The sequence below is a fragment of the Thamnophis sirtalis genome, unplaced genomic scaffold, assembly GCF_051295495.1.
Source record: "Thamnophis sirtalis isolate CommonGarterSnake01/CBP01778 unplaced genomic scaffold, rThaSir2_p1.2 scaffold_3, whole genome shotgun sequence".
NCBI classification, from domain to species: domain Eukaryota; kingdom Metazoa; phylum Chordata; class Lepidosauria; order Squamata; family Natricidae; genus Thamnophis; species Thamnophis sirtalis.
In genome coordinates, this window is record NW_028261383.1 from 78351922 (window position 1) to 78372984 (window position 21063).

The 21063-nt window shown below is 40.4% G+C and overlaps 1 protein-coding gene across 2 annotated transcripts in view; it reads right to left on the bottom strand.

Moving 5' to 3' along the window:
- Positions 1-73: 73 nt before the first annotated feature.
- SEMA3B (semaphorin 3B) overlaps positions 74-21063 on the bottom strand; it is a 62995-nt gene continuing 42005 nt past the window's right edge. For both annotated transcript variants that reach the window (XM_087709260.1, XM_087709261.1), the window contains 7 exons: positions 20575-20794; positions 18936-19027; positions 16938-16979; positions 15310-15467; positions 15080-15135; positions 4372-4511; positions 74-3042 (listed from right to left, as the gene is read on the bottom strand). In XM_087709260.1, coding sequence (XP_087565386.1) covers positions 2578-3042; positions 4372-4511; positions 15080-15135; positions 15310-15467; positions 16938-16979; positions 18936-19027; positions 20575-20794 — 1173 coding nt within the window. In that variant the 3' untranslated portion in view covers positions 74-2577. The remainder of the gene's footprint in view (positions 3043-4371; positions 4512-15079; positions 15136-15309; positions 15468-16937; positions 16980-18935; positions 19028-20574; positions 20795-21063) is intronic.

Consider the following 21063-nt stretch of genomic DNA (forward strand, 5'->3'; position numbering starts at 1 on the left):
CTTCCAGGGTTAAAGTTCTTCCGAACCTGAGACTAGCATTTTTTTTTAAAAGATGATCCAGGAGCCATGAGGATTAAGAGAGATATTTTCCCAAATCACTAAGAAAATTGTATTTCTGAATTGTGTTTGACATTAGCAGTAAAGAACTGCAGTTACACAGCATTATTATTTAACACGACTAATAATTCTTGGAATCATTTCTGTTTTCAAAATACATTTAAGTCCTATTTGCAGTTTGTGTCTCATCATTTAAAGCATTATTATAACACTTTACTTCATTGCAAAACAACTTCATTAAAAAGAAAAAAGAAACTGTACGAGAGAAAGAAAAACCCAAACCACAGCAATTTTTAGAATATCTGAGATTTGTGCCAACTTCCAAACATTTTATGTACAATATTTTTTCAGACTACATAGTTGAGTGGAAATGCTTTGAGACACAGCAGCAGAAGTCTCTGAAAAGGAATAAAAGGTGAAATAAATAATTATAAAAAAACCTTTCTATTGTCTCTGGACTCGTCAAAGCTTCAGATGGCCTGATCATCTCAATTTTTTCCCACTTATGGGACAATTTAGGGGCAGCTTAACCCAAGAATGTAAAGTTGAGAAACTGGATTTAGAAATTAGCATTGCATTGTTACACAAAATACAAGGGCATTTTAATGCCTATAAACTGCCACCGAGGCAAGCATGATGTCACTGTCACTCACTCCCCACACCTTCCTTGGGATTGTTCATTCCAGTCTCATTTAGATTAGATAGGGATATTCACAACCTTTGACACTGCTTTGAAACTGCACACCAGAGAAACTGCTTATACCTCCCTCTCTTTTTCTTTCTCCTTTCCTCCCTCCCCCACTTGCAAAATTTATTCTCTACCCAATTCCAATGCACTTGGAGTATTCCAGGCTTGTTCCTCAGATCTCAGCCCAATCCAGCTTGCTATTTCACATCAGTACCTGCACCTTAAAGTTTGCTTTTGTACAGAATAACAAACAAAAGAATGATCAGGGCTTCTTTTTTTTTTTTTGGAAAGGCTGATTATTCCATGTTTGCTGATAGGCTGAGAATGGTATGAACTTTCTGAGTGCCACATAAATTGCTCCAAAATAGGCTTGGAAATGATCCAAATGAGCTCTTGGTGGCATCAGACTCCCCCCCTCCAGAATTACAGTTGAGCTTTGGTGGCTAGCAGCTCCCATCCCCAACCAGATTGACACAGGAGTCAAATGTCAAATATTGGTGGAAGATGTTCAGGGCAGCTGTTTTGAATTGTATACCAAAATGATCACGATCAATTGCTAATCAAGGTCCAATTCCTGCACCAGAGGTGGCATTCAGCAGGTTCTGACCAGTTCAGGAGAACCGGTAGTGGAAATTTTGAATAGTCCGGAGAACCGGTAAATACCACCTCTGACTGGCCCCGCCCCCATCTATTCTCTGCCTTCCGAGTCCCAGTTGATTGGGAGGGATTGGGGATTTTGCAGGAACCTTCCCTTGCCACGCCCACCAAGCCACGCCCACAGAATCAGTAGTAGAAAATTTTTGAATCCCACCAGTGATGCATGCTTTCCAGAACAAGATAGTATCCCCATAACTGTGGCTCATAGCAAGGATCTCCCTTGGACTGCTCTTTCGCTAGAAAGGGTCTCAGGCTAGTGAAAAATCCTCTGGGGCCTTGACTAAATGCAGATGGGGGTAGGGCAATTTCTGCTGCTTGTTTCCTCTGCTTTCACATCACCATCACCACAACAGCTTGAAACTTCTCATACAAGTTTATGCCCAGAAAATCTTAGTCAGAAAAGTCCTCTGGGCAAGAACAGAGAACAGTGATGGCCACTCAGGGCTGGACTACATTCATCAGTCAACAGTCTGTTAATAAATACATCTGTGGTTGCGTTGCTCTTTCTGGAGACAGAGCCCACTGGGGCCTCTTAAGCACAGTTACGCTTGGATAAGGAAGCGAGAGGAAAGAAGGCTAACATCGCGCTCCAGGGTTTAGACAGATTACATTGTGAGAGGTGCCCAAGCGCTCTCCTTGTCAGACGATGACGGAATATCAGTGGAAGCTCCAGAAAACAAAGAGCACTAAGAGGTCCCTTGGTAACCGTTTGGCAGCACTGGATCCTTGCAGAAAAGAACTGTGTTTCCCAGTGCCTGGTTTTCTTCTCACTGGTCAAGGATGTTCAGGATGAGGCCTCTGGTGCATTTGGTCCTTGGAGGCTGCTACCCTCGTCTTTGGTTATGTATTATGGACAGGTCAGGAGTGCAGATCTTCCCCCATTTCCCCAGGTTCTGTTGCTCTCTCTGTCGAGATTTTGAAGAGTAGCAGCTGTGCTACTAGGAAGGGTCTCGGGCTAGTGAAAAATCACACCAAAATCACCCCCTACAAACTACAGGAGAAGCAGCAATCAGGAGTACGGGACTGGTGTGCAAGGATGTTCTTTCCACCCAACCACAGAAGCCATAAAAGATCCTGCTCTTTCTCTCCTACCATCCCTATTCCCACACTCCCACCCTGGCCCTTCCCTGGCTCTTCCCAGCACAGAAATTTGTATTAGTGCGTCTTATGCAAAGTCACCAGATATCTGTGCTCCGAGGAGCCCTTTCTGCACGGGGCACTTCATGCGTTCTTCGGCTGCGGCCTTTCCGCTTTTCCTCCAGATGTTTCCATTTCTGGCCTTTAGACTTGATGTTAAATAAAGGAGGCAACGGAGGTGGCTTTTTCTTGGGCTGGTGGCTCTTGCGGCTCCATAGCTGCTCGCACACCTGGTCCACGGTGCTGAGATTGGGGTGATCCACCAATTGTAAGAAATCTTGATACCAAAGTTTGCGGTGGAAAGGTTGTGTGGATTCTTCTTCCCAAGAGAGGGAGAGAGAGTCAGCCTGCTGGGCAAAGATCACTTCAAGCTGGAGGCGCAGCAGACCCTGGGTAAAGCCATGCTCCGTTGCATGGCAATAGTAGAAGCCAGCATCTTTGCGCTGCACACTGCGCAACAGGATTCCCCGCTCCATCCTGATGACCCGATCATCCAGCAATACCTGGAGGTTAATGAAACACAGACAAGTGAAACTGGAATAAACGATCCAATTTTATGAATTTTATGTCTCACTGTGAAATTGTCTTATTACTGAAATCTGTACGAAAGATCCTCTCAGGACATTGGTGTGATTGGAGTCAGAGAGAGATAGGAAAGCATCTTCTCCAATGTTGCTCCAAAATTGTGGAATGGATGCAAGTCCCTCCACTCATTTTACTTCTAGAAAAGATGATGATAAGCCTCTTAATTTTCGGTGTTCCATTTGTAATGCCTTAAAGGATGATTTCAGGGGACTTTATTATTGTATTGTTTAATTTTAGATTCATTCTGCCTTGGTATTATTTATATACATACTGTATATACATATTTGCATATCTACATATCTACATATATACATAAAAACAGTACGTGTATTTAGAAGGCTGACGCCATATCAACAACTTAATCCAAATTTGTTAGCCTCACGTGCATTCAAATAAAAGTGGGATCATCACTAGCATTCAGATGCAATTAAAGGTTCTTCTCTGTCCCCTTTAAAGCCCTAAATGGCTGAGGCACTGGCTATCTCTCAAAAGACACCCATAAAACATGACTAGCTAAGAAAGCTTTGAATATAAACTACACTATCCTGAAAGTGTGGTGTATGAAATTGAGGTCCTTGTTTTTATTGCATCATTTGCAATGGTTTCCCTCCTGTTTCTCTCCGTATGGCCTTGTTGTAAGCTAGTCGTTATGAATGGAGTGTCATACAAGTTGGGATACATGAATGAAAGGTTGAATAAATAAAATACCCTATAATTTATACAGGTAGTCCTGGACTCACAACAGTTCATTTATTGATGGTTCAAAGTTACAATGGCACTGAAAAAATGACTTATGACCATTTTTCACAGTTATGACCTTTACAGCATCCCCTTGATCATGTGATCAAAATTCAGATGCTTGGCAACTGGTTCATATTATGACGGTCCCAAGGTCATGTAATCACCCTTTGCTTCTGACAAGCAAAGTCAATGCGGAAGACAGATTCACTTGCCAATCACGTTACTAACTTATCAACTGCAGTGATTCACTTAATAACGGAGGCAAGAAAGGTCACAAAGTGTGGCAAAACTCACTTAAGAAATGTCTCATTCAACGACAGAAATTTTGGGCTCAGTTGGGATCGTAAGTCAAGGACTACCTGTAGTGTTTTATAGAATAAACCAATTAGCCAAAAATAGCCAACGCGGACATCCTCTATATTGCTTTCAATTATAGCTAGTTGATGCTATCAGCATACTTTTTCTCATTTGTAGAAAAATGTGTGCACACAGCAATTGGGCTTTACCTCCTTCTGGGGGTCACTCCTAGTCTTTTGATATGTCCACACGATCTTGGCCTGCAGTGATTTAGGCAGACACTCTAGAAAAGTGCTGCTGCCTTCCACTCCATAGATTTTCTTTTCTGGTACACTGGTTTTCTGAGGATCTGTACAAAACCAGAAAGGAATAACATGAGGAATCAAAACCAAATTGTCTATCAGTTAAATGATGAGGAGCACATGGGCCCAGTCCAGTAGCAAAGCCAACCATCAGGAAAGAAACACAACTTTGTTGAAATTAATTAATTAATTTAAGGATGGTTCCTTAAAACCCCTGTGAGGGCAGGATATGTAAGTCCAGAAAAAAAACCCAACCATGCAGAATCCATGTGAATTATGAATGAAAGAAGCTATTTCTGTCTAGAAGGGTTGATGGATATGAACATTTAAATGACTGGAAAGGATGGATTCCGATGAGACATCCTATCAATTCTCTGCCATATTTTTCTTTGGTTTTGGGTTTTCTAAGAAAAAGGAAGATACTGGATTTAGGCAAGTATTTGTAGTAGGCAAATTACAAGGACCCTAATTTGGAGTTAATTCAATAAAATAGGCTTGGTATAGTTTTCATTTACTTTCTGCTCTGCTGCCAAACACCCTCAATGGCTAAGACATTGATAGCGATCCTGGGAATTTCAACACTCATTCAGTAAGATTGTTTATAATTCTAGACCAGAATTGCATAGCTTTCCTGGCTGCCATGGGTCCACCACTGGACCCCATGATCAAGATTAGATCTAATCTAATAACAACATTTCCCTCCTGCAGGGATGGAGAGCCCATTAAAATGATCCTGCACCTTAGAGTTGTAGGACTAAATAGATACCTTAAAGGGATTTCTATAAGTCAGCAAACCCTTGTCTTATGGAATGAGGAAAGAGAATAGGCCATTGATACTCTCTGTCACTGTAGAGACAAGGTGTGGTTTTCTTAGAGCTTATGCACAATAAGCTTGATTCAAATAGATTAAAAGTGATGAAGGTTTCACTGTACAGCCCAACCACTGAGACATTTATTAATTTGTGGTAATGGCTGTAAAGATGAAATTATTTGCTGCTTCCATTACAGATTCAACTATCTGTCCAGCTTCAACTTTTTATGGCAGACAAGAGCTTACTATTATGGGGCCAGATAATGTAATGCAAGAGCCAGTGGTGAAATTCAAATTTTTTTACTACCAGTTCTGTGGGCGTGGTTTGGTGGACATTGTGTGGCTTGGTGGGCGTGGCAGGAGAAGGCTACTGCAAAATCTCCATTTTCACCCCACTCTGGGACCAGCCAAAGGTGGTATTTGCTGATTCTCTGAACTACTCAAAATTTCCGCTACTGGTTCTCCAGAACCTGTCAGACCCTGCTGGATTTCACCCCTGGCCAGAGCCCTGTTCACATATGAAGGATAAATTTAAACCATTTTCATTTTAATACAAGTTCATCTAAGCCAGGAGCGTCAAACTGGCGGCCTGCGGGTCGGATACATCACATGCAGGCCATGCCCACCCCAGCTCTGCAAAGTAAAAAAACATCATGATATGACACGTGACTTCACATGATGCAATCAAGTATGACACCCGTGATCCAAGCTGATACCAGCCAGATATTAAAACAAGTGAAGAAGCTGTACAAAAATCAGAAAATGTGGAGTCAGCTGGTCCATAGAATCACTGAGAATCAGGCCCAATTGAATGAATAGCATCCTTATCGTTTCTGGGGAGTGGCCTGTCGCCGGTCGGCAGCTTAACAGAGCTGCCCCCAGAATTCAGGTTCGTTATCTACTCAATATCAAGAAGATAACTCTTTTTTCAGACAAGAAAAAAGCAGTGAGGAATCTCAGCTGGTAAGAATCTTCTTTGAAGTTCACAGTTTGTTTTTTTGTGAGCTGTGGACGGAGGGGGAGGATCAACCCAAAGCTGAGTCATTCAACTCCGACCTGAACTTCGCAGCTGTTATTCACAGCACAAGACAGGACCCCTCCCCCTTAGGACAATCTTTAGAAAAGAGACTATTAAAAATCAATACGAGCAAAGACCAACTTGTGAACTTTAAAACCTTTCTCTATCTGAAATACCAGCTTCAATGTTATAAAAACCTCTTTTGTTTAATTGTCTTCAAAATGGCGTTTACAGCTTCTGCATTTGTTATCTCCGGCTTCCTGCTACAGAATCAAAGAAACAATTTCTTATAATTTAATTAGAGCTACTCCCTTAAAGCTTTCAAGACTCTTTGTTGTTGATAAAGAGACATTCCAAACATTCCAAACGGACTTTCTCTTTTGAAATCCTCCGTAAAACCCCTTGAAAAAAAAAAAAAAAGAAGGAAAAAAAAGGGGGGGGAGGAATTTCTTTTTCTCCACATAGCACAGTGGATTAGTAATTTAGAATAAATAATTAAAACCAAAATATAATGGCATCCAAATTAACCTCTGTCAAATTACCTCCGAAAACGTCTCCCATACCTGGTACAAAGTTGCAGCCCCCACCATCTATGCCTCCTAGTGGAGATGTACTAACAAAAGAATTTTTTCTGGAAATGTTCAAAGAATCCAGAGAACAGAACTTAGAAATGTTTAAAGAATTCAGAGAACAGAATCTAGAAATGCTTAAAGATTTCAAAGTTGAAATAAGGAATGAGATGGAAGTTCTATATGACAAATTCGATACCAGGGTCACTAAAATGAATGATAATATGATGGGAATTGTAAATGTGATAACAGAATATATTTCTGGAATGGAAGATAATTTAGAAACTCTCAATGAAGCTAAAACTAACCTGATATCCAAAACTGAAGTGGTGGAACAAAAAATTGATAATGCTGAAAAACAAATTATTATGATACAGTATAAGCAGATGGAGCTTGCATTAAGAGTGAGGGGGCTGAGTGAAGAAAAGCAGGAGAACTTAAAGCAAATGTTTTCTGAAGCTTTTGACCGTCTGGTGGGAAAACCGGGATCCAATTTTGATTGGCAGATTGACAGGATTTTTCGTGTTAACTCATGGGCGGCAAAACAAAGGCAACTTCCCCGAGACGTGGTAATATACTTTGTTACAAGAGAATCTAGAAATATAATACTACAAGAGTCTTACAATACTAAGCTTCAAATTGGTGGACAGGACCTGATTGTTTTGAAAGAAATACCACCTCAGATGCTAAGAGCCAGAAGAGATTATGCTTTTCTGGTGGAAGAGCTCAGAAAGCATCAGATACAGTACAGATGGGATGCCCCATTCGGTATTATAGTTACAATGGACAAACAAAGATATCGTCTCAGCTCTGTATGGAAAGCTCGTGATTTCTATCATAGGATTCTGAAGATGGGATACCCTGAACCTTCGGGATATGGTGAAAAACCACGAGACGAACAAGATAAACAGCAAACCACACAACCATCAGATAAAATGTATCATCTCCCTCTTCCGGAAGGGCAAGGAGTCAAGGAAAAAAGATCCAACCGTAAGACCACCAGACAAACGGATAAACAAGCTACTATGCAACAATCTCAACAATCGTTGGCCATTGATCAAGGAGCTACTGCAACAAGCTCAGAAGCTGTGGGAGGAGCCAAACCAAAGGTGAGACAGGCCTTGCGGGAGGCTCTAAAAAAGCTTCAGGCAACCAAAAATGACAACTAAGATTTTGACATGGAATGTTAACGGACTGAACTCTCCACAGAAAAGAAAGAAAATATTTCATTATCTCAAACAGTTTAAGAATGACATAATTTGCTTGCAAGAAACTCATATCAAATCAACCGATCAAAAATATTTGTTTAACCCCAAACTGGGCCAACATTTTGCGACCTCAGCCATGGAAAAGAAAAATGGCATAGTAGTATATTTAAGAAAAGACATTAAAGCTGAGCTAATTGAAGCAGATCCCTTTGGAAGATATATTGCATTAGATTTAATCTTAGAAGGGAAAAAGACGTTACTTTTGGGAATTTATGCTCCTAATCAACAACAAGATGGATTTTATAGAAATCTTCACGCTAAATTAGTACAGTGGGACTTTGAGTCTTGTATATTGTTGGGTGACTGGAATGGCGTGATCGACACCAAAAGAGATAAGAAGACAGCTCGCCCGAACACCAAATTTCGAGCTAAGTTACCCAAACCCTTTTTTGACATGCTGGACGATTTTGAATTGCGAGACGCTTGGCGCGAGAGGCATGCAGAAGAATATGACTTTACCTTTTTTTCCAATAGACATCAATCTCTTTCAAGGATTGATTTTATACTAATTACAAATGATTTACTTTGTAGGGTGAAGAAGACAAAGATTATGGCGAGAGTTCTTTCAGACCATAATCCAGTCTGGATGGAATTGGGAAGGGTAGCCCAGGCAAGAAGGTCCTGGAGGTTGAATGAAAATTTATTTAGATATGAAAAGTATGTTAATGATTGTAAAAAATTGCTATCGGAATATTTTGTTCTCAATATGAACAAGGGTACATCTTTGGAATATGTATGGGATGCAAGCAAAGCGTATATGAGAGGAGTATTAATGAATATAAACAAAATACATAGACACAAACAAGGGCAAAAACGAAAAGAATTGGAAGAGGAAATTAAAGGGAAAGAGTCAGAATTAACATTGAATCCAGGAGATACAAAGATTAGGGAAACAATTGCTATATTAAAATCTCAGTTTGATATGCTGATCTCTGACCAGGTAGCTACTAGTTTATTATATGCTAAACATAATACTTTCTGCAATGCAAATAAACCCGGTAGGTGGTTGGCTTATCAGATTAGAAAAAAAAGGAAAGCTCGAAATGTATCCAAATTGTGTTACAGAGGGAAGGAAGTGTTTCAACAGGAAGAGATTCAAAAGGTATTTTGGGAATTTTTTACAGAGTTGTATAAAGGGGATAAAATTAAGGATGGAGATATAGACAAATACCTAGATAAAGAGAAAATCCCCCTAGTTAGAGAAGAACATAGGCATAAGCTGAATCAACCTATAACCTCTGGGGAAATTTTGCAGGCAATTAAACAATTAAAGTTAGGGAAAGCACCAGGCACAGATGGTTTAACAGCTGTTTATTATAAAAATCTACAGTTAGAAATGGTAGAACCCCTCAGAGAACTATTCAATAAAATTCAATCGGGAGGGAAAGTGCCTCCTTCGTGGAAGACTGCGTTCATATCGTTGATACCCAAAGAAGACCAAGACCTTACCCAACCAAAAAATTACAGACCTATTTCATTACTCAATGTAGATTATAAAAATTTTACTAAAATATTAGCAAATAGGCTAATGGGGGTAATCCAACAACTGATACATACCGATCAAACTGGTTTTATACAGGGTAGACAGATGAAGGACAACGTTAGATTAATTATCAACGCTTTAGAATACCTGGGAAAGAACAATCAAATCCCGGCCGCATTCATATTTTTGGATGCGGAGAAAGCCTTTGATCGAGTTAATTGGCAATTCCTGCTGAAGACATTGCAAAAAATGCAGATAGGAGATGGCTTTTTACGGTCAATTGGTGCAATATATCAGCAGCAAACAGCCCAGATCATTGTCAATGGAAGTTTGACAGACTCCTTTCAAATTGAAAAAGGTACAAGACAGGGCTGTCCTCTGTCCCCATTATTGTTTATTATAACTTTGGAAATACTCTTGAATAAGATACGGGGCCTAGGCGGTCTAAAAGGGATTAAAATTAGACAGCAAGAATATAGAGTCTGTGCATTTGCGGATGATCTGGTTATAATATTGGAACAACCGCAGGAAACTAGTAGGGTATTATTGAATACGATCAATCAATATGGTCAAGTCTCGGGATTTAAAATAAATCTAGGAAAAACCAAAATAATAGCTATAAATATGACTATCAAACAGAAGGAAGAACTGGGGGCGATGCTAAGATGTGAGGTAGTTAAAAAAGTTAAATATCTTGGAGTTAATATTTTAATCTCAAATGGGAAATTATACAAGTATAATTATGAATCACTTTGGCATAGTACACAGTTGGAGTTGAAAAGGTGGGAAAAACTGCATTTGTCCTTGCTGGGTAGAATAGCGGCAGTAAAAATGAACATTTTACCAAAATTTTTATTTCTTTTTCAAATGTTACCAATACTTAAAAGAGATGCGAATCTTTTAGAATGGCAGAAGGGTATCAACAAATTTGTGTGGGCAGGAAAGAAGCCGAGGGTAAAGATGAAAATAATGCAAGATGCACGTGAAAGAGGAGGATTGAAATTACCTAACTTAAAATTATACTATGACGCAGTGGCATTATCTGCAATTAGTGATTGGATTCATCTAACTAATGACAGAATTTTGAATATCGAGGGATATGACTTGTTATATGGTTGGCATGCTTACTTGTTATTTAACAAAAAAACGGATAAGAAATTTAAAAATCACATCTTAAGAAATGCTTTATTGCGGGTTTGGAAAAAATATCAACATAAATTAAATGATAAAGTGCCCATGTGGGCAATTCCTAGACATGCAATTGAAAATATGAATGTAGAACAAAAATACGATAGAACCACTTATAGACAACTTCTTATCTCAGAAAGAGGGGTGATGGAACTAAAATCTTTAGAGGTACTTAAAGAAGAGAAGGTAGTTCAAACGTGGTTTCAGTATGGTCAACTACAGGCTAGGTGGAAAACAGATCAAAAAATTGGCTTTGTAAAAGTTGAGGTTAATTTGTTTAAACAAATAAGAGATCAAAGCTCAATGCATATAAAGAGGATATATAATGTATTAGTACAGATGGATTCTGAAACGGAACTGATTAAGGATTGTATGATAAAATGGGCTCAGAATATCGAGGAACCAATAATGCTTGAAACATGGGAAAGAATCTGGGTAAGAAATGTGAAATTTACACAAGCACAAAACTTGAGAGAAAATTTTTATAAGATGTTTTATAGATGGCACCTAGATCCTAAAAAGCTTGCCTCTATGTATCCAAATGTTCAACCTAAATGTTGGAGATGTGGTTCTTGTGATGCTACATATTTTCATATATGGTGGACATGTCGTAATGTCAAGGCATTTTGGATAAAAATATGGTGGATCCTGCAAAACATCTTTAAAAGAAGGATAAAGTTTACCCCCCAGTTGTTTTTACTGGGTATATGTATTGATTTTACAGCAGCAGAGACTAATTTGGTTCTGTATTTAATAACGGCAGCAAGACTCTTGGTGGCGCAGTATTGGAAGAAGAAAGATTTACCTACAATTCAAGAATGGACTTTGAAAGTTATGAACTTAGCCGAAATGGCCAAAATCTCAGCATATCTCAAAGAACATTCAAACGAGAGATATAAACGAGACTGGAAAAAATGGATTGATTACATAAAAAGTAAATATGGGACTAAGAAACTCCAGATAGCTTATGCTTAGTATCAGTAATAATTTAAATTGTTTAAAATTTGGGTAACAGTAAGAAGCTGAGTTCAATGTAGAGATATTTTAGACTGTGATTGTTCAAAAGTTATACCACGTATGGTCTTTGGGAAGTCGGGGGGAGGGAAGGGAGGTGGGGATTTAGGGGGAGGGGGGGAGGGGGGAAATACAATATGTGTTAAATTCCATGATTGTATTTGTATACTGTGGCTTTTCAATGTTAGTGCGAAAATAGAACAAACCGAATATACTGGAAGGTAATAGATACCGAAGGAAAGAGTCAAGTGAAAGAAGAAGGAGGGTGGAGAGGGTGAGAGAGAGGAGGAGGAGAAGGGAGGGAGGGAATGGAGAGGGAGTGATAGGGTTAAGGTTAGAAAGAAGGGGAGGGGAAGTAGGCGTAGAGGGGGGTGTGAGAAGGAAGAATGAAAGTTGGAGGGGGTTGAAAGAGGGTGTATGGCGGGCCAAGGTGGTATACTGGGTTTGTATTGTAGAGGGCATTTTCTATATTCAATGTTATATGCCCTGATTAAACACAGTGAATATGTGATTGTATAGAATGAAAACATAATAAAATATATATATAAAGAATAGCATCCTTATCATCTTCATCCTCATCTCGACTTCTCAAAGCTGTACATTAAGTTAAAAAAGATAAAGTCGCCTTCAAAGAGAATTCAATTTTTGGCAACAACTTTGAGACCTTCGTATTGCTTTTGATATGCCAATGTTTTGTTGCTACTATCTTCCAGGATAGTTGTTTCAATTTCCAAGTCTGGTCAACAACTCTGGAATTTCCATCCAATCAACCACTGACCATATTTTCTTAACTTTTCAAGATCAAGCTCCTTGCTCACAGCTATAATGTAAATATATCAACAACTTTAGCACTCATCCATTGAATTAATGTTGAATAGATGCTGACATCTAAGTAGGCACAATTATGGGTTCCACCACAAAACCGCGGATGACAAAATCGCGCTCGACGAAAGCGCACATTTGATATCACAGCGCGACGAAAACATCGTGCTGTGATCGATAAATGTAAAAATAAAGCGAAAACCTTACCCTAACCCCCCAAACCTAACCCTAAACCTAACCCTAAATCTAACCCTTAACCTAACCCTAAATCTAACCCTAAACCTAACCCTTAACCTAATGCTAAACCTAACGCTAACCCTTAACCTAATGCTAAACGTAACCCTAACGCTCTAAACCTAACCCTAACCCTAACCCTTAACCTAACCCTAACCCTAACCCTAAACCTAACCCTTACCTTTATGTGAATCGGCTTGCTTTAATTTTATTTTTATTTCAATTTTTAATTTTTTTCGTCACGCTGTGATGACGTCAAATGCGCGCTTTTGTTGAGCGCAATTTTGTTGTCCGCGGTTTTGACGGGTCATGCAATTATGTACTGTTTTCTGAATATTGATGCAGTAGGTAACATTTAAAAGTATACAAATATTCATATGTTTACAGGTAGTCCTTAACTAACAGCAATTATCATTTAATGACCCTCAAAGTTACAATGGCACTGAAAAAAGTGACTTATGACCATTTTTCACACTTATGACCTTTGCAGCAGCCCCATGATCATGTGATCAAAATTCAGGTGCTTGACAACTGATTCATACTTATGCCTGTTGCTGTGTCCCAGGGTCATATGATCACCTTTTGCAACCTTTTAGTAAGCAAAATCAATGGGGAAGCCAGATTTACTTAAAAACCCTGTTACGAACTTATCAACTGAGATTGTGGCAGATGGGCCCAAGGGTCCTAATCTGATATTAGATCTTACCAGGTTGACCCTCATTTGTCTCTGTCTCTATTGCAATATTAGGAAACTCTTTGTCAAATGTACTGGCAGGTTCATTGACCTATGTACCATAACATTTTGTAACGCAAGGGAACGTGCGAGAGGGGCCCCTGAAGCTAACAAATGGCATGAGATATGTTAACGTCAACCATAGCTTTAACTATATATGGTTTCTGTATCCTGTTTTGATGTACTGTATATTGATATGTGTAAAGAAGCTTCTCCTTTCCATATGGTTGCCACTGATAAAGGCCAAAGAAGCATAATGCCCAGGCGGTGCTGGGCTTGCGAAATGTATAAAAATAACACCCTGGGCATAGCCCAGGGTTCAGACTTTGTCAAGTTATTACTCTGAACCTTTGCTAGCAACAAACCTGTGTTCTCCAACTCTCGTGGTCCTGTCTCCTGATTTTGGGAAGCGGGTTTTCCCGCCACAAGATGATTTACTTAACAACTGTGGTGAGAAAGGTCGTAAAATGGGGCAAAACTCACTAAACAAAAGTCTCACTTAACAACAGAAATTTTGGGCTCAATTGTGGTTGTAGGTTGAGGACTACCTGTATTAAAGAAAGTGCAAATAAGATGTGTTTCACTAGGATTAATCACTGGCAAAAATATATTCATTGGAATAGTACATAATTTACACATACATTTCTGCAGGGGTGGGGAATCAGAAGTGGTATTCAGCAGGTTCTGACCAGTTCTGGAGAACCTGTAGTGGAAATTCTGAGTAGTTTGGGGAACTGGTAAATGCCACCTCTGACTGGCCCAACCCCCATCTATTCTCTGCCTCACGAGTCCCAGCTGATCCGGAGGAAACAGGGATTTTGCAGGAACCTTCCCTGGAGTGAGGTGGGAATGGGGATTTTACAATATCCTTCCCCAGCCCACTAAGTCATGCCATGCTCACCAAGTCACGCCCACAGAACCGGTAGTAAAAAAAATTTAATCCCACCACTGGGGGGAATGAATGCAGAAATAGCTCGGATAAGTAAACAGTGAAATTAAATATCCTCCTTGCTCACAACTAGATGTAAATACATCAAGAACTTTGGGACTCTTTTGTTTCATGGATTGAAATTTAAATATTTGTGCATGGATATATAACATGCTATGCTGAATCAAAGAGCCCATATATATTTTCCTTTAATGTGATACCTTGGCTCCAGTGGTGAAATTCATTTTTTTTTACTACCGGTTCTGTGGGTGTGGCTTGGTGGGTGTGGCAGGGAAGGATATTGCAAAATCTCCATTCCCTTCCCACTCTGGGGCCAGCCAGTGGCGGCATTTGCCAGTTCTCCGAACTACTCAAAATTTCCGCTACCGCTTCTTCAGAACCTGACAGAACTTGCTGGATTTCACCCCTGCTTGGCTCTCATACCATGTAAAGACAACTGGTTTCCCACAATACACTGAGCACAAAACCCCTAAGCTTGTTTCGGCCCAGACTGTCCAATTGGGTAAGCAGATTTAAGAGCACTCACATCTAGAGCACAAGATACTGGGATCTCCATTCCTCACATCCTGGCGTCGGAATCGCCTGTTGGGAAAAAGTATGAAAAAGATTTGCCAAGCATCCTTCTGGGGTTGGACCTGAAGCCTCAGGTCTGCATAACCACCCTTCACTGATTACATCCAGGAGCCAATAGCAAATAGGATTATTGGACTCCAAGGTTACAGGGCCTAATCTCTATAGGCTGATCCTTGGCCATACCGTTTGGTATTCTGCAGGTATCGAGTGCAGGTGGTGCCATCCCAGGCACAATAGGGGTCCCTCGCCAGGCAACATTCTGCACAAGCTTTGCCATATATCCCACAACGGTGCAAGGGCAGTTGTGAAATGGAAGTCCTGGATCCCAGGTACAGCTGTTGCTGTTGGAAGACAAAACCACTGAGTCTCTTTAGGGCCCAACCACATCTGGATGGAAAATAACCTCCTGCTTCTAATGGGTTACTGTTTTGAGAAGCAGTTCATGAGGCCTAACCTAGGCTGCCAGGCACCGCTCTAATGAGTGTACTGTAACAAGTGAGAGGAAAATGGAGGATGGATACGATCAGAACCTTCTAAATCGCCAACAAGATATTTAGGAGGGATCCATAACTTGTATAGATGGGTAGGCAGCCAAACAAACAGGAAATTAAGCAAATAATTGCCATATTTTTGGGAGTGTAAGACACACTGGAGTATAAGACGCACCAAGATTCTGAAGAGGTAAATTTTCAAAAAACATTTTTGCACTCTGCAGACCTCCTAAACCCTCTGCACACCTCATTTTTTGTGAAAAACGAGGCATACAGATAGTTTGAGAGACAAAGTTCTCCAGGGGTAGGGTGGGGGAGGAAATGAGCAAAATACACCCTGTTTTGTCCAAAAAAGGGACATGCATAGCCTTTAGGAGGCTTGTAGAGTGCTCCTGGGGGCTGGGGGGGGCAAAATGAGCAAAAAACGGCCCATTTTTCACTCATTTTTGCCCTCCTCAGCTCCCAGGAGCACTTTGCAGGCCTCCCAAACCCTCTGCACGTCCATTTTTGCAAAGGAGGCAGGGTTTCGGGAGGCCAAAAATGTTGTATTCAGTGTATAAGATGCACCCAGATTTTCACCCTCTTTTTGGGGGGGGAAGGTGTGTCTTACACTCCAAAAAATATGGTATTTTTCAAACATGAACATTTTACTTATTTTGTTCATTACCTCCCACAGACCCGTTAGATCGCACAGTGTCGGCCTCCTCCGGGTTCCGTCTACCAGCCAATGCCATCTGGCTACCACCCGGGGGAGGGCCTTCTCTGTTGCAGCTCCGGCCCTTTGGAATGAACTCCCCACGGAGATTCAGACCCTCACCTCTCTCTAGGCCTTCCGGAAAGCCGTCAAAACCTGACTGTGTCGGCAGGCCTGGGGTGATGAGTTCCCCTCCCTTCTCGACTTGTATGGCTGTATGACTCTTGTGTATTTTAATTACGTGTATTGTGTTGTATCCCCTTTCCCCTTTTGAGTTGTTCGCCGCCCTAAGTCCCTCCCGGAGAAGGGCGGCATACAAATAAATTAAATCTTAATCTTCATGGACATCTCAAGAAAAAGACACATGAAGGGAATACGATGTCCTGAAAGAGTTGCAAAATCATCATTATCCTGTTTATCACCATCAAAAAAATATCTTGGACAGAAGAAATGCCTAGATATAATCATCCCTATTTTGACCATCTTCTACTACCAGTTTCTCTCCCCACCTGTAATGATTTATTTAATTATTTATGAATCAATGCACTCAAAGAGCAGTTTCCCCCCTGGTTTCCATACGATCACTTCCCAAAGTTGTGTTTTTTTTTTCCTGTTGCACTACATACCCGCTTAGATGAGATCTGCATGCTAGTAATAGGAGAGGAGTCCTGTCAAGGAGAAATGGAAATAATTAGGAGGGTGCTGAATTGCTGATTAAAAAAAGCCACTACCTTTCAGGAAGTTCTCCAGGTAACTGCTAGTAAGGGGTAGAAGGAATAATGTCGAGGAACAACAGGATTGTAGTTGCAAGCAAGCAAGACAACAGTCAGATAAAAGAAACCAGAATACAGGGCAGATTGAAAATTAAGAAAATATCTAGGATTAGGATTAGGATTTATTTCATTTATATGCCGCCCTTTTCCCCGAAGGGGACTCAGGGCTGCTCACAACTCAGTCAAGGGAAAGGAAGTACAAACAGGGGATAAAACAGGACTCTCCCTAGTTCTCAGGAAATTAAATGGAGGAAGGGGGTAAGCACATCCAGACTTGCAAGAGTATGTTACTGCAACTGTATACGAAAAGTAGTAGTGCTCTGTATGTTGACTTTGGTTTCTTTGTGTGGGCTATGTTGAAAGGGTGACATAGCTTTAGTTTCTCTGGTGGAGCCTTGCATTCTCAGCCTGAAGCTAGAAAAATAGAAGCACTTACAATGGCTAGGACAGTGCCTGACTTAACCCAGTCATCCCAATACTGATACTTGTGGTTCTGGTGGCAACACATGATCACATCAACTGGTAGGGTTGTGTAATGTTTTGAATCACAGAGGAAAAAATGTTTCTCTGTCACAAGGATTTGAAGATAACACTCATCCTGACTTTTGGCAGGATTGTTTGGCTGCTCTCTACTGTTGCAGGCTGGTCCTGGGAAAATAACCTTTTGGTTTAAGGAATTACTAATATGAATATTCCCAGGTACCTTGATTATGTGCAATCAAGTGTTTTAAACTCCTAGCAACTAGATAAGGAGAGATGGAGATGGAGGTACAGGTAGAGACAAAGGCAGAGGTAGAGGTACAGCTGTGGTTGCGCAGTAGTTAGAATGCAGTACTGCAGGTACTTCTGCTGACTGCCGACTGACTGCAATTTGGCAGATGGAATCTCACCAGGTTCAAGGTTGACTCAGCCTTCCATCCTTCTGAGGTCAGTAAAATAAGGACCGAGATTATTGGGGGGGAATTTGTTGACTCTATAAACTGCTTAGAGAGGGCTGTAAAGCTCTGTGAAGCAGTATATAAGCCTAAGTGCTATTGCTATTGCTACAGACAGAGATAGGCAGGCAGGCAGGCAGGCAGGCAGGCAGGCAGGCAGGCAGGCAGACAGACACACACACACACACATTTGTTCTAAAGCAACCTTCAAACCCAATGCACTGCACATTCCCATTAATTTAACCAAAGTCATTCTGGGGAATGCAAAACTCTGACTCCCTTGCTCTAGGAAGTGCTCAGTAACCAAGGAGGCCTTGCATCAGGAGAGTCCTAATAAGGGTAAATGGTATCCCTATGTTACAGTCAATTTAGGTTTAGCAATTGAGATTGAGGTTAAATTTAAACTCTAGGAGATTAAATGATTGGATCAACATTTTTGGTGTTCTCTCAACATATCAATATTTTCATTGGGAAAGGAGGGAAGGAAGGAGGGAAGGAAGGAAGAAGAAGTAGGGATGTTGTAAGATAAGATGGAGTTATTGGATGGTAAGAAAGCAATTTCAAGTATATTGTCAACTGTAGGGGAAAAATTGTTATAAATACATATTATTAATAACAGTTATGCGATCATATAATTGTGAATGTATATATGAAATTAATAAAATTTTCAAAAAAAAAATATTTTCATTGGTCCAATTAAGTATCCTTCTGATACCACCCTCTGAACTACAAACTAGCTAATTATAATTTAGCCTAGCTTCTCAGAGAATATAAGCAACTGAGTTAATTCCATCAACCACGGGAGAAGCAGCTATCGTAATTATATTATGTGAATCAAGTATAATTCAATATTGTTTTAAAAAACAGCTATTCTTGCCCCAGGTTGAACTAGCTGACTTCATTTGTTCAAACTCACCTTGAACACCTGAAGTTCCTCCAGCAGCAATTCTTCCATATTTTGCCTTGAATCCTTCGGCACGGAGACAACCTTCAAGACTGTGCCAATGTCTGCAAGGCAAAGGGAAAGCATAACCATTTTGCACAAAAAAGAGATTATAGGCAGGTGGGTTGGCTAAACCACAGTCCTGTTTGCCCTCCATAGCCAAAGAGAAAACATGGAAGTTTCAAGCCATGCAAATCAATTTACATACAAAACACAAATATGTTGACGGTTGTTCAGCGTCAATGGAGTGCATCTGATTGGGAAAGCAACTTTAATATTGCTGGTTACTATTTCCAAGGGCCTTGATTTCAATATCTATTGATTTGCTAAATTCACTGCATCACAGAACCAATGAGAAGTTGGACCATCAGCCTGGGGCATGAATTATGATGCAGGAAGTCAGGAACACATTTCCTGCAGCATTTGCAAATAAAAGTGGTATTGCAGCTATTAAGGGGTCCTGTTTGATCAAGACTGCAATGTGGATGAGGTATTTTTTTCCCCATGTTGTAGTTTTCATAGCCAAGAATCTTTTCCAATCATCTTTTCTTGCCATCTACATGGATAGGACTTGAGTTCATACAATTCTGGGTTAGTAAGGATTTGGTTACAATCCTTATTTACACCATGGGGGTCAAACATCATTTTGTGCTTCATTTATAGCACACTAATGGGATGATTGCCTATGTCTGAATCACAAGTAAATGTATTTTTCCTGGAGTCTTGGTTGTGCTGGAGTCTTGGTTGTTTATGGCTGTTTTGGTTGTATATATGTTTTCAAATTAATGTATTATACGTATGCAAATATATAGCATTGAAAGAAAAAATCAGTGGAAAAAGCAAAGAAACTGCAGGCGGTGGCTGAAGAAAGAGTAAAATCAGGCTTAAAATGTTGTTTGGACAGGGTGCTAGGAGCTGTATTTCAAAAAGGGAAGACCCAAGAAAGTGAAGGTGATGTATTAGGAGAAACAAAAATCACAATGCATGATTTTATTCAAACAGCATTCAATTCATTAACACAACTAATAGGTATTCTCTGCATGAACTTGAGGACTTCTTTCTTCTAACATATTAAAATTACAATTTAGAGGCAACCTGTGTTTGCCTATGCATCTCTGCTCTATATTTGGTTCTGCTATAATAAATAGGCTTCCTCAAAGCTATGAGCCAAAACTGAAGAAGGACTTAAAAGATTTTACTTTTGAACAAGGAACATCCAAGGGTGGGATTCAGCCGATTCGGATCGGTTTGGGTAAGCCGGTAGCTCTAACCATCAGCTGAGAGTGAACCGGTTTGCTCCGATGATCAGGTGGGCCTGCCCGCCTTCCCCTGCACGATACTGATATTTATTTTCTTTGTATGCAGCCCAGTTGATAAGCGTGGCAGAGCGGATTGCCGTGCCTTAGCTGTTTTACTCATAGGGGCAGTAGAAGGTAAGTTTTTCATCTGTTTTCAAACCCACTGTGTGAAGCACATGCTCAGCGAAATGGTTGTTACACCAGTTGAATCCCACCACTGGGGACATCCCCTAGCATGCAGTTTTGGGGAGCAAACATAAACTTGCCCTGAACATCTATGCTTACTCATCAGAAGAGGAGGGAAGCACACATACCTGTGCCAATGAAGAGGACATCATAATGTCCATCAGCAGCTGCTACTCGGTCTACTGCAATGCGAGTGAAGATGTGGTCCACATTGGTTTGCAGGAAGACCGGCCTTTGGCCATGGGGCAGTACTGGATTATACATTAATGGGTGGTTACGAGCAAATTGGATCACATCATCAGGGTAATCCTTGGTGGAACTAAAGGTGCCAAAGGTCTTGCTGGGACACTAGAAATTCAGAGAGAAGGAATGTAAAGAGAGGCAATGTGCCAAACATTGAAAACTGTCATAAAATGGTCTACTCATAAAATCTACCACAGCCCTCCATTTCCCCCACTTGGCTTTCATTCTATCTTTTGCTTTCCTTCCATTTCAATCAAATCCCATAATAGTTTTCCATTCCACACTGCTCAGTTGCTGCCCTTCCCTTCTGATCTCTTTCTTCATTGTTTGCCAAATCCCAAGAATCTCCTAGAACAAAAGCAAAACTCCACAAG